Here is a 13,785-nt window from a genome sequence, read left to right as displayed (position 1 = left end):
ATTGTATACGGGTGAAACTTAATGTCAGACTTTAGTAGATGGGGATCCCAATAAAAGAGATATTAACCATAAGGTGTTAAATATTGGAATTACTAGGCGTAAGTAAATAAGGATTCCAATAAAGAGAAATTAACATAAAGTGCTGAAGATTGGAATTATTAGGAGGGCAGGAATTTATTATAATGGGTAGTAACCCTTCTAAACTGCTTTCTGAAGAGACGGAAGATTACCGTTATATGAAACAAAAAGATAGAAGGAATGTAGATTTCTGTCCTAAGTGGGAAAAAGGGTATGGTTTTGATGGACGCCTAGAGGTCGAAAAGTTAGAATCCCTTCTAAAACAGATACGAAGGGAGCGAGATTAATGAGAATCCTAAACTGAGAGAAAACGTTGGGCGTTTAAATTTGGGCTATTTTCTGTTGTCTAAATGTCGGAGTAACAAATACAATTAACTGTGAAAATGGGTATATTTGCGGAGAGTCTCAGTCAAATTCCATTGTGCTGGTAGGATAATGGTGAGCGCGGCAGTCTCACCAACGGTAATCCTCGGTTCCCGTTTAACTAAAATTGATTTTAGATCGTAATTGACCTATTTGCATGTTTTGCCTGAAAAATACGGTCGCCAGTGTTTGCAAAAGATATAACTGCACGGATATTATGTGTTCTAGATAGAATTGACAAAAGAAGTCATTAAAAATAATGGTGAGACAATTTCTATGTAAAACGCTATTTCGCCCAAAATGATCTGGTGGAATAATGTATGGAGATGGGAGTCGTAATTAAATAGATGTAACATAGAAGAGAGAGAGTTGCCTGGAGTTGAATGGAGGGGATAACGGGGAGATACGATGCAGTTCCAGCCTGCCTGGACGTTACGGCTAATTATGAATCAATTGACATGAGAAGTTTAACACAAAAACATGGTACGTTTAACGTTAGGGTATAGTAAATTGAGAAGTTCGGTTGGGTTTACTCTGATGATTAGAATTTAAAACTGAACTCAATCTGAATAGGGAATATATATTTTACAAAGGCGGGCAGATTTGTGTCTATAGCCAAGCAATGGAATTGCTAGACACTCAATGGGGCTATATAGTGCAACGCTTTGGACTATAAATTAGGTAAGAATAGTTTAATCGTAAGAAGTTGTGATTGTTTTTCTGATTATTGATTTTTGGTTAAGGTAACAACAGTGAATTTGAACAAAAAGTAACGTATTCTAAAAATGATCTGATTTCCGTTCCCGTTGCGGGGAACAAAGGAAAAGTCTTATCTTAAAGGGACAGTGCACGGTAATCACAGTGGTTTGAGTGTATGACAGTGGAAAAAATATTGTGGGACGACAATTTGAAGATAGAAAAAATAAGTTACATGATACATCAAGAGATTTAAAACAAACGATGTGAAGGGATTATCAGAATTATTGGGTGTCGTTGTAGTAGTAAAAGTTTGGGTTAAGGGGATTTCCCTGTTCCCAGTGACAAGGTATTTTAAAGGTGTACACTCACATAGGGGGTGGTAAATTATAATTCAGGATTTGAACAGATGTGATAAATTAGGTTTGGTTAATCGAACAATAATTATTTACAATTCATTTAAAGTCGCTACGAATTGGCAGGTTGAGCGCTTGATGATGACGTCACTAGCGAGGCACTTTTGTCGTCAGGGACTGGGGATAACGGAGCAAATTATATGTCTGTTAGTGTGTGTATTGATGTTTCGAGTAACTTTTCAGAAGTTGATATGATTACAAAATACATTTTTAACAGTAATTTGAGAGTTGCCAGGATAGTCGGGAAAGATGCTAAAAACGATCAGCTGATACCTAGGAAGGCATCAAGGTTTGTGGCATTGGTTTGGGTTGAACCATTTTAGTGAGGGAGAGACTGGATGTATGATTCGTAAAACATTGTGGTAATGGATTCCATGGTTGGGATTCCAGGGTTGATTGTGTGCGTAACACCAGTGAATTTGAGCACTGTTTCCATTGTGTGGAACCATGTTAGGGTATTTAAAGTTTGAAAAGCAACCTCTATAGTAAAACATAATTACATATGTTTCGGGAAACTAGCTAGGTTGAATTTGGTTATTTGAGCTTTTCCCCTGATACATAAACATCTGTAACAGGGGCAAGTTGTTTTTCTTGAAGAACACGCAGATGGTGTTTTGTTTTATTGAGATTTAAACGTGAGTTTCTGAGTAATTTTGTCATCTGAAGCATTATAGTGAGTTTTTGTATAGTTTGGTTTTTGCTGATAAAAGTGGTTTGTTTATTGGTTACTGATGGTTGGTTATTCTAGGAGTTGATTTAACTTAATTAAGCATTTGTTCTGGTGTGTTTAAGTAGTATTCTTCATACCGGGACGGATGGAATTTATCTAAAGGATGTGAGTTGAAGGAACCAAGTGAAAATGCATTTAAATTTTTAGTAAATATCTGGTATTAGGATTCCTTACACTGCGAAATGTACGACATTTGCGGCAGAGAGAAAAAGTAATGCATTGGATAATAATGTTATCGGGTTAATTGTATCTAAAGGTAGCATGGCCATTTAAGCAAAAATATCCGTAGACGATGTTCAAAACTTATGATTAATGATTTGAGTCAAAGGGGAATTATCATTAGGTTTTAGTTAAAGTTCACTTATTGAGTTTCTGATTCGAAATAGCATTAGGGAATGATAGTTAGGGGTGTGGTGGCTCACTTTAGAGGCCTCCTGGGATTATAACTTTGGGGAGAGATAAGCTTTAAACGACCTGCAAATTATACACATGGAACAACTGTTAGAACTGTTTGTTTAGTGTAAGGGTATTTTAAAGAGGCACGCTCACATATGGAACCTTATGAGATGTTTTTTTATGGGTTTGAATTATACAGGTGACTATTTCTATTCAAAAGATAAAGGGTTCTTTATGCCTAATATGGTATGACCTTTTGACCTTGTCATGACTGGCTCCCAAGGTCTGATCAGCCTCGGGGTAGAGTCATTTGTATAGGGAATGGGGTCATATTGAGTTACTAGTTTTAAGGTAAATTCATTAGAAATGAAGCAGTTTTGGTAGAGGGGTTAGAATTACTGTTTGAACCGCAAATGAGAAAGTGGTTCAGGATTCTGTCTTATAACATTAGCTGTGAGGTTTTTTTGAATGGGCTATTAGGAAGTCTGTATTGTAACAGAGAGAAAGTCATGTTCATCATTGAGAATAAATAGGGGAAGATAACATATTTTGAGCCAACAGGGCAGGGAAGAAATTGAGGTATTTTTGTTTGATTTTAACACCCGTGTACAGGAGTGTCAAAAGATGGGGACATTACCTGTGTAATGGGGGAGGGTGTCCGTATGGGGATTACATGATAACCAATTTGGGACAGTTCTGGGACTGGAGAAGAGGATATCCTTATGGCATAGGGAATCCCACAAAGGTGGATAGGTTTTCCATGATATGGGGGAAACCTGGGAGTACTGTTGAACTTTGTAAAGGTGATGAAATCCTACTAACCATCAAAACTATTAAGCTCTCTGATGCAGGCACTTACATCCCCGGACTACAAAGGACGAGGACAGACATGATGGGTGTGTTTTCTATTAAGGTACTGCCAAGACCAGAGGTAACCGGACACACTCCTCTACCACCACTGTGTTAAAAATACCATTCAGGTAATTAATGTTAGAGACTATTCGGCTATTGATCAATTAGGCATTGAGACTGGTTTTGATGGTAGGGACAATTTGTGGTTGTAGAAGAAAGGACTGCATTATTTGTAGTCATGCTAGACCTGTTCTGGCTACACACCCATTTGCTGTAGGAGAATGAGAGGGGTGGTTGTGTATTCTGAGAAGTTGTTACCAGGTTAAGCCCAATTCAACCCTCTGTTCCTCTTTGAGCCCTGTGTTTCCTGCAGTACCTCGCTATGTTCGGTAAACAATGTTGCACGTATATTCCTAATAATACCAGTCCAGATGATATCTAAGGCGGGCTTGATGCACTATCTGCTAAGATGAGGTCCAGGGGGGGGGAGGAGTCTGTTCTCTTGGCCTGGTTTGGTAAGTACACTGATATGATGGTTACTGGATTTCTGACCCTAATTCTTGTATTATTTGTTATTGATGTCATGTGCTGCTTGCATCATACCGTGTTATTAGAAGTCTGTTACAGATGTGTTGAAGGCTTCAGGCATGATGCCTTTGCTTGATGCTCCAGTTGGAGAGGCTGAGGTGAAGCATGCCTTGAGGGAAGGATAAGACTGACTGAGGATGACCCATGTATGTTTGTTCTACCTGTCGTGAAGGGTGGCATGGGGCCCACCTGGTGCTGGATAAGAATAGCTGAGAGGACCAGATGGGTTATAAGAATGCTTTGTTCTGCTTTACTCTGTTTTACAGGACCAAAGTTTTATTCCACACTTTGCAACACATTAAATCCATGTTATTGTCAGATAGAATACTGAGGGTCCCCAAGGAGAGGGCTTGTTAGTGTAGGAAGGATTTTTAATATGGTTAGCATTTATTAGATTATACGTTTTTAAATAGTATTAAATTTAACAGGAATATAGGACATCTATGAGGAGTTAGGATTATTGTTAGGATTAAGGAATTTGGAGAAAAGCAGCTCATAGACATGTTTTTTTCTCTAAAAGAGGGTCCATGGGTTTGGATGGAGCCAAACAGTGAGACATGAGTAACATAGCTATAGGCAGACAGAGGAGCCCTCCCCCGCAACTGCAGAGACCTTGAAGGTTGGAGAGCAGAGAAGTTTTACAAGGGGGGGCAGGATGAGCAAAGATAACATAGTGGGTAGATAGAGTTACTGAGTGGAGACAACAGTGAGAATTGGACATGTGGAAAATGAAAGGGACACTCCTAAATGGAATTTCAGACATAAGGATAATTCACTAAATCTTATCTAAGTCATTGTATAAGAATAAGGCAAGGTTGTTACCTGGGCAGAGCCAGGTAACAAAGGGGGGATGGGTAAATAGTGTTCTAGAATAGGATGTGACCTACGGGATAATTAACTAATAAAAAAAAATTGTTAATTGGTTTGACGAATAAGAAACTATTTATAGCGACAATGGTTCCCATTTTTCTAATCAAGTAATTGATCATATAGGTCAGAAATTGGATATAAATATGAAGAAACGTTGTTCTTATCACCCCCAAAGCGCTGGCCTTATCGAGAACATGAATCGATCGGTAAAAGGTCGATTAAGGAAAACACACCTAAGTACTGGAATGAACTGGGTAAAATGCCTGCCCATAGTGTTAATGACTATTAGAATAACCCCTGATAGGGAGGGACTATCTCCATTTGAGAAGGTTTTTGGTAGACCCTATAGAATGCCCCAATTAGGGCGATTGGAGGAAGCAAATGTAGAAATAGAAAGCAGTATGGTGGAACACATGAGGAGGTTGTTCATTAATCAAACACGTATGTCAAAAGTTTTATGCCCAGCAGGAGAACTACAGAGGGAGGTGGCACACGAGATTCAACCAGGAGACTGGATCTGGATCCAATCACTAAAAAGAAAAAAAAAGTGGAAGCAGCCTCGGTGGGAGGGACCATTCCAAGTACTACTGGTGACTGCCTTCGCTGTGAGAATAGCCGAAAGAGCTACCTGGGTGCATATCACACATTGTAAGAGGGTGAGTCACACAGCACTGTCGGACGTTCGCAGGAGTTGGAGAGGAACCGTGACCCATATGGAACGGGGGTCAAACTCCTTCTGAAGATTCCCTATACCTGACCTTTCCCCAGCTGTGAGCGTTCATAGAAGTGAAGTGATGGCTTGGCCTCTGGCTGTTGATATGTTCTCGGGGAGAGGGTGGGGCTTCACGTGTGCACTGACCGTCCTGAGCTGTTTTATTGTGGGGGCCATATTCCTGATTCACCATGATCCCCCGGAAAGTGCCAAAGAGGATAATTTGACTCATGTGCTAGATGAGGGAAATGGGATGTTACCTAAGATTCTCAAAAGGTCACTGAAACAAAATAGTAAGGAAGTGAGGGTGGAATTGGGCAAGGATCTCTCAGTAGAATTTTGTGTAGACCAATTGGGGTCATTCACCCCTTGGCAGTCTAGAACCATGGGACTCTATGGGAAGTATTTGTGTAAATCACCGTGTAAGTCGTGGAGCCAGGTCATAGCTCACACTGAAAGGGATGGCTACGTAAACCCATACACTCAATTTGGGACCAGGTGGAGTATAGTAAGGGTTGGCGTTTTGGACTGTGTTCCCGAGCAAAGGAAGTATTGTATAAAGGTGCGAACTAACATTAAGGCGGTCAATACTCAGGACCTCGGTTATAGTATGTGGGCTTCGACCAGTTAAGTTATAGAGGTGGAGACTGGGTTTGGGGAGTCCAACTTATGGTTGGAATGGATTCAATATACGGCCAGATCAGTGGCTAAAGAAGAATGTTATGTCTGTGAGAACGCTAAACCCCAGTTAACAACTATCCCTATCCCACTGAACGGAATTAATTCCCCTAAGGGAATGGCATGTATGGTAAAGCAGGAATGCCAGATAATGACAGTTGTAAAATGGGCCAGTGTCGCCATCTGGTGGTTGTGCGGGGGAATGAGTTTGACTGATTGGACTGGTTAGGAATGCATTTTACACTCATACAACACCAAGACATGAAGTTAGCCAAACAAGAGAAAAGAGATGCTCCATCTGGGTCTTTTGACGACAGAGTATATATTGATAACATTGGGGTTCCACGAGAGGTGCCGGATGAGTTCAAGGCAAGAAATCAGATACTAGCAGGATTAGAGTGGTCTACTCTCAATAAGAATGTAGACTGGATTAATTATAGTTACCAGAAGGGTTATTAAATGGTTTGTAGAACAGACTGAAGCAATCAGCTGGAAGACCTGACAGAACAGAATTGCATTAGATAAAAGGAGAAAGTGGGCGTGGTAATCGGGACCGTGTCTTACATCCCAGGTAGCACAGCTCCGGACGAATCAGTGCCCGAAGCCTCAGCTGTTTTGACCACCCTGGCTCACAGATTGGCAGAAACTCTGGGGTGGATACTTCTCTGAACTAAATTGGGTAGACAGTATTTATGGAAAAATGTGCTGTTATGGGCCACTTTAACCGGTGTGACTGTGTTAGTCTTGTACGTACGTGGTTGATTGCGTGTATGTATGAAAGTTATTGTTTCCAGGACTCTGGAAAGATCAATGACCCAACAGATGGTGCGTTATGGGCCGATTCCAGATTCTGACCTGTGGAGGACTGAAGGCATGTCTACAGAGGAAGTGGACGAATCCGGATCTGTCATTTGTGGGGAATTTATGTTTGATGAGGCTAGTGTTGAGATAAAGGGGAATTAGATTGTAATTGGTTTCCATGATTAAACTGTTTTTTTTAATGAAGGTCGTGACGAAAATCCGGAAGGAAGAGTTATGATTCTGATGTAGATTTAAAAACAGTTGGAGTTAAGGTTAGAATTGATTAATGAAATGTGGAGAGTTGGATAAACATTTATAATTGATTTGTTTATTTGTCTATTCATATGATAATCTGATAAACCTCTATAAAAAGGTTAATTAAGTTCGTTTATACTTTCATTTTTTATGATTAAATAAAACTAGATGTAGAATTGAATGTATAATATTTGATCAAAGGGTGGATTGATAGAGGAAAATATAGTTTAGATGATCAATTATGTATACATTAATGATTAGAACCATTTATGCTAATACTATTATGTTATGATTTGAAAAGTATGGGTTCTTAATTGTACTGTTACTGAAAATGTAAGCAGAAATGAATTGTGTCTGTGTCTACTGGGAATGTTAGGGAGGGATGCTGTGGCTTTTCAGACAGATAAGAAATGCCTGGGAAAATGTTCCATTCCTAAAACAATGGGTTCTTGTGAGAATCGGAGAGAGGGGGTGTAACTGATGACGTCATTTTATGTCTTCTTCCTTTAAAATGTAATGATCTTTGTATTTTGGGTCAGTACTCATCAAGAATAAATGCTGAACTTGTTTTTAAGACTGGTCTCGTGCTAATTCATGCAAATGATAAACTTACAACTTATCATGAATTAGAAATGAGTGTGAATTTAATTGGTTTTGGCAATTAAACATAAAGGAATTCAGAATTCCTCTATCAGCACCCCATTATTTTTATTTCTACTTTGCACATTCTTCCATTGCAAAACTACCATTCCAGTGTTTTACTTGCTATATTGTATTTACTTTGCCACCATGGCCTTTTTTTGCCTTTACCTCCCTTCTCACCTCATTTGCTCACATTGTATATAGACTTGTTTATACTGTATTATTGACTGTATGTTTGTTTTACTCCATGTGTAACTCTGTGTCGTTGTATCTGTTGAACTGCTTTGCTTTATCTTGGTCAGGTCGCAATTGTAAATTAGAACTTGTTCTCAACTTGCCTACCTGGTTAAATAAAGGTGAAATAAATAAAAAATGTGCAAAAACCTTCCTCAATCATGAATAGTTATTGTCAGAAGAATCCATATTCCTCCTACCCCTGGGTGAGAACTTGCAACATCGTAAAGTTCACTTCCACTGCTATGCTGATGATAGTCCAGATGGCCATGTGATTAATTGTTCAGCAGTCTTACTGCCAAGTTGTCCGGGTGGCCATTTGATTAATTGTTCAGCAGTCTATGACTTGGGTGACTGGAGTCTTTGACCATTTTTTGGGCCTTCCTCTGACACTACTTAGGATGTCATTATAAACATAGACATAGTCTACAACAATATGCCAGTAAAAACCATCCGTTAGAATTTCCTGTCCAGCACTGAGGAAATCTAACAGTTAAGGGGAGGAGTGTGTGGGAGGGGTCAAATGTGTAGAGTGTGTAGAGAGGGGTCAAATTCCTCTGACAACAAGGGGGCGGGATTTGATAAAAAATAACGGGGCACACAAAGAGTTGAGGGGCGTTGGTGATTTTGCTCTGAATTTCGTCAAGGAAGTCAAAAGTAGACTATTTGAAAGATTATCGAAGATTTCAGAGATCTTAATAACATCCAACAGTTATGGCAGGTAAACCAAATATCATTGCATTGCATGGTTAGTAAAAACAAGAAAATCTGGTCTCTGATCTGCATGTTTGCTTTAAAAACAAACTTAATATTTTTTTAGCCTTCCTCTGACACGACTTAGTGTCATTTTGAACACAGACATAAAGTACAATAATATGCCAGTAAAAGCCATCAGTTAGAATGTCTTGTCCTGCACTGAGGAAATGTAATAGTTAAGAACCTTTGCATGTGAACAGCAATCTGCACAATATGCTCTTCCAAAGAACATTTCAATCTATTTGATCAATTGGATTGTATTGCAGTAGGTACAACAGTCTATTGCAAGACTGTTTACTCAAATGTTATTTTCAGATGAAGAGGCCGTGCCTGGTGCAGAGGGTCCCCTTGTCGCAGTGACTTTTCAGAGAACTCCTCACAAAAAACAGAAGTACCTGGAGTCTGAACCCAAAGCATTGGGGGTAAATCATCCCGAGCAAATAAATGAAGTGTTGTCTGTGTAGTCTGGCAATCCATTTAAAGGTCACTATAATGTATTATGATTTATGAAATGTTATTTTATTTTTTATGTAGCTCATTTTACTTCACCCCTCTCTCCTCTCCCCTCAGGTGGCTCAGATTGCTCTCAGTGTATTCTATATCAGTTCTGTCATTGTCATGTTCACCAACAGCATGAGCATGGTGGTTGAAGATTTAACACATGTCATTGGATCAGTGTTTGTGAGTGGCCACCATACATGTGCCCCCTGCACTCACTTGATTGATATTAAAAGACGAGCAAATGAAAGAGTTGATGTGACTTGTACTGTTGTACTTTCTACAGGTGATCATAGCTGGTAGTTTGGCCATAGCTGCACAGAATCTCCATCTTCCCACTGTAAGTTATGCAATTTGTAGGTGTAGATGTTCTTTGACAAAACAGGTGAGATCTACTGTATCAGTGGCATTTATTCTGCTCTCAGCTGCTCTCTTCTCCCCCCTCTGTCTCAGCTGAAGGCCTGTCTGGGGATGCAGGTAGTGGCCTGTGTAGCATCAGTGATCAACTTGATCTTCTCTGTGTCAGACATGGCTGGACACGGATATGGTTATGGCTGCTGGAAATACGTTGAAGTCAACAGCACCGATCACAATGATTCTTGCTATTCAATCACTGTGAGTATGTACAGACAATATGTGTTGGAAATACTTCAATGTAAATTGACATTGAAAAAGGGGATGTTCAAACAGAGATGATAAAGTGGGCTGAGATTAAGAATGTCCTATGAAATGTCACATGCAAATATTACTTATCAAATGTCACATGCAAATATTACAAATTAAATGTGTAAAGAGGAAAATATGTCATACAATAGGAATAAACACATGAAACAAAGTACACATTGCTCCAATTCTTGTCAACAGGCTTCTACTGGACATTACCTTGCTGAGTTGGTCCTGATAAATACTGCTCTCATCGCTATCTCTGTCACGCTCGCTGCCTACTGCTGCAAGGTGGTCAATTGCTGCTCTCCAGGACAACGAATGGTGAGTCCGTGTAGAAATGGAACCTCTAAAATCAGAAACGGACTGGCCATAGGTCAGTTCTGGCAAATACCAGACGGATCCAATGGCCAGTGGGACAGTCTAAATTGGGGTTTTATCACAGAATTATCATGATTTGGCTTATGATGGGAACAACAAGGGAAATAAAATGTTCCAGTGAGTTGTAAATGACTAGGCCAATTTCTGGTCCACTGCAGTCCTTGCCTTCTGACAACAGACATCACCTTGAAATGCAAAGTTTGGTTGGAGGCCTACCAATACTATGTCTGTGGTATGGCTAGAATGGGGTAGTGGCCTGTTCTCATCGTTCAAATATTGCATTTGACCAGATACAGAACATCTGAATTATAATCAGTGATTGAATGTTGTTATAACATGACGTTTATAATGTCTTAATTGAGTGTGTGAGTTCTATCTTCCAGCCGGTGATCACAGTCCAAGTCCCTCCTGCTCAGCAATGAGGAGAGATACAGTTTGAGGACCAATCAAGACAAGAGATCCAACTCTCTCACTAACCAGCAAAAACATGTGTTATTCTTCCATCAACTAAAATATTGTAGGCCTATATATCTATACATACACTGAGTGCACAAAATATTAAGAATACTGTGCTCCCCACAGCTGAGTCAAGTTGGCTGGATGTCCTTTGGATGGTGGACCCTTCTTGATATACACAGGAAGCTGTTTAGCGTGAAATACCCAGCAGCGAGGCAGTTCTTGACACAAACCGGTGCACATGGCACCTACTACCATACCCCGTTCAAAGGCACTTAAATCTTTTGTTTTTCCCATTCATCCTCTTAATGGTACACATACACAATCCACATCTCAATTGTCTCAAGGCTTAAAAATTATTCTTGAACCCGTCTCCTCCCCTTCATCTACACTGCCTGAAGGGGATTTAACATGTGTCATCAATAAGGGATCATAACTTTCACCTGGACTGACCTGATCAGATCATGTCAAGGAACGAACAGGTGTTCATAATGTTTTGTGGACTCAGTATAAGTCACCTGATGGAACTCTTTTTATAATTAACAACTTTGATACGATGTACCCTAATGTGAGTTACATTTTATTAGGGGTCCTAGCAGGTGCAGCAACCCTATTGTTTTGTTAGTGTTCTTATTATATTTCCTGGGTCTTCCTTCTTTTGGTCAATATCTCCACAAACAATTGGTAAAAAGTTGTAAAAAAACAAAAACAGCAAAAAACAATAAATGGCAGGTTGGTAGAACCCTTATATATGATCTATGGAGGGTTTGTAAATGGCTTACAATACACCAATAAAGTATATCCATAGGTTTACAACCGGCTAGGCTACTGTGTGGGTTAGAGCAAGGTGCTGTCAACACTAGGGGGTTGCAGTTGATTCACACATGGGCCACATATTGAATGTATGTATCACTGGCAATTGTAATATAAGTCATTTTAGATATAGGTTTTTACCAATGACCATATCATTTTCATATGGTATCACAATGTAAAGAACACAATTCAATATCATTCCTATTATTTCAATGTGCATGGACAGTGAAAAGGTAGGAGTGGCTGGAACATGAAAGTTATTCTATTGTTTCTATTCATTGAGCAACTAGCTCTCACAGACTCACATCAGAATTGGACGTTGGTCCATATTTCTCAAACATCAAATTTCGAAGTTGTTGTAAATGTCAAATTTGTGTTTAAGGTGTTTAAGTTTAGGAATGAACTCTCAAATATTTAGGTTAGGCATTAACTCCGAATGGTTAAGGTAAGGTGTAAGGTTTGGGATAGGCTTAAAACTAAGTAAAACGTTCAATCGCTGGATTTGAACATGCAACCTATGGAATTAGAGGCAGATTCTTATGCCCATACACCATCCCCATGCTAAACCGAAACCTACTTGAATGTAACAGTGCTCACTGTTGCCGCTAGTGGCCGGTTTCCATGTCATCTCCCGATGTCCTCAGACATAGGACGTCGAATACTGACTTGTATCATGGGTGACCTGACTGCAGTGAGAGCACAACATGAACCATGGGCCCACATTCATGAAGCTACTCAGAGTAGGACCAATGATCTAGGATCAGTTTAACCTTTTAGATCATGATGAATATCAGATTACCTCAAATCAAAGTGTATTAATCACATACACATATTTAGCAGACGTTATTGCGGGTGTAGCGAAACGCTTGTGTTCTTAGCTCCAACATTGCAATAGTATCTAACAATTCACGACAATACACAACTCTAAAAGTAAAATAATAGAATGAATACATAAATAAATAAATATTAGGAGTGGCATTGACTAAAATACAGTAGAATAGAATACACTATATACATATGAGATGAGTAAAACAGTATGTAAACATCAAAGTGACAAGTGTTCCATTATTAAATTGGCCTGTGTTGCCATGTCTATGTATACAGGGCAGCAGACTCTAAGGTAAAGGGTTGAGTAACCGGGAGGTAACCAGATGGTAGCCGGCTAGTGATGGCTATTTAGAAGTCTGATGGCCATGAGATAGCAGCACATGTGATGCACCTGTACTGACCTCGCCTTCTGGATGATAGCGGGGTGAACAGGCCGTGGCTCGGTGCTTGATGCCCTTGATGGTCTTTATGGCCTTCCTGTGACATCGGTTGCTGTAGGTGTCCTGGAGGGCAGGCAGTGTGCCCCCGGAGATGCGTTGGGAAGACTGCAACACCCTCTGGAGAGCCCTACGGTTGCGGGCGGTGCAGTGGACAGGAGGGAACTGATCCTAGATCAGCACTCCCACCTTAAGACGCTTTATGAATACGGGCCCAGAGGTCCAAATTGTATTACAATGCCACTCCTTTGTGGCTGCCGCAGCACTAAACATGTATTTGTAGATGGTAGATTTGGAGAAATGGTTCATGGATAACGATAGTGTTATGAGGAAGGGATAGAGGTATGAGGTACAGGGGCAAGGGTGGAGCATAACATCTTATACAAAGCCTAAAGACCTGAAATACAAGAGCTGAATAAACAGAAACAATAATGTTACTGTGATTGCACGATTGAGGACTCGATTAATTCAGATTCATGCTAGCCGACACCCTGCTGGTGTTTTGACGGTATAGGAGGAGGAAGCGTTTTAGACCTGTCAAATCCACAAGCAGCTCCAGGCCAGCAGTTGACTAGTTTTTTCAGTCCTCTGTTCTTCATGAGAATGTTCTACAGGGAAACAACAACCTGACTCTGACTCCTA

The 13,785-nt window shown here is 40.0% G+C and overlaps 1 protein-coding gene and 1 long non-coding RNA gene across 4 annotated transcripts; both read left to right on the top strand.

Annotated features, from left to right (window-relative positions):
* The first annotated feature begins 930 nt into the window (after positions 1 to 930).
* LOC135565376 (uncharacterized) lies at positions 931 to 8,470 on the top strand. The gene is made up of 2 exons (XR_010461590.1): positions 931 to 1,842; positions 5,443 to 8,470. It is a non-coding gene; the product is annotated as an uncharacterized LOC135565376 (long non-coding RNA).
* A 406-nt stretch (positions 8,471 to 8,876) lies between these two features.
* On the top strand, positions 8,877 to 11,813 carry LOC115111138 (uncharacterized). Of its 3 annotated transcripts, none has more exons than XM_065012034.1 (7): positions 8,879 to 9,059; positions 9,383 to 9,489; positions 9,638 to 9,748; positions 9,852 to 9,905; positions 10,019 to 10,180; positions 10,430 to 10,552; positions 10,993 to 11,813. In XM_065012034.1, the coding sequence occupies exons 1-7, from the start codon at positions 9,026 to 9,028 to the stop codon at positions 11,029 to 11,031; spliced, it is 630 nt and encodes a 209-aa protein (XP_064868106.1). In that variant the 5' UTR covers positions 8,879 to 9,025; the 3' UTR covers positions 11,032 to 11,813. The 3 variants fall into 3 exon arrangements, with proteins under 3 accessions (XP_064868108.1, XP_064868106.1, XP_064868107.1); XM_065012035.1 differs by having other exon boundaries at positions 8,881 to 9,032; XM_065012036.1 differs by lacking the exon at positions 9,638 to 9,748 and having other exon boundaries at positions 8,877 to 9,059.
* Positions 11,814 to 13,785: the final 1,972 nt, after the last annotated feature.

The sequence above is a fragment of the Oncorhynchus nerka genome, linkage group LG27 (genome assembly GCF_034236695.1).
Source record: "Oncorhynchus nerka isolate Pitt River linkage group LG27, Oner_Uvic_2.0, whole genome shotgun sequence".
Lineage (NCBI taxonomy): Eukaryota > Metazoa > Chordata > Actinopteri > Salmoniformes > Salmonidae > Oncorhynchus > Oncorhynchus nerka.
Note: the sequence above shows the minus strand (reverse complement) of the source record. Positions and strands in the feature narration are given on the sequence as shown.

Excerpts from the sequence above, each read along its gene's own strand:
- LOC115111138 (XM_065012034.1), top strand. The coding sequence starts at position 9,026 with ATGGCAGGTAAACCAAATATCATTGCATTGCATG. Across the intron at positions 9,490-9,637 it reads CTGAACCCAAAGCATTGGGG|GTGGCTCAGATTGCTCTCAG; the intron begins GTAAATCATCCC and ends CTCTCCCCTCAG. Across the intron at positions 9,906-10,018 it reads AGAATCTCCATCTTCCCACT|CTGAAGGCCTGTCTGGGGAT; the intron begins GTAAGTTATGCA and ends CCTCTGTCTCAG.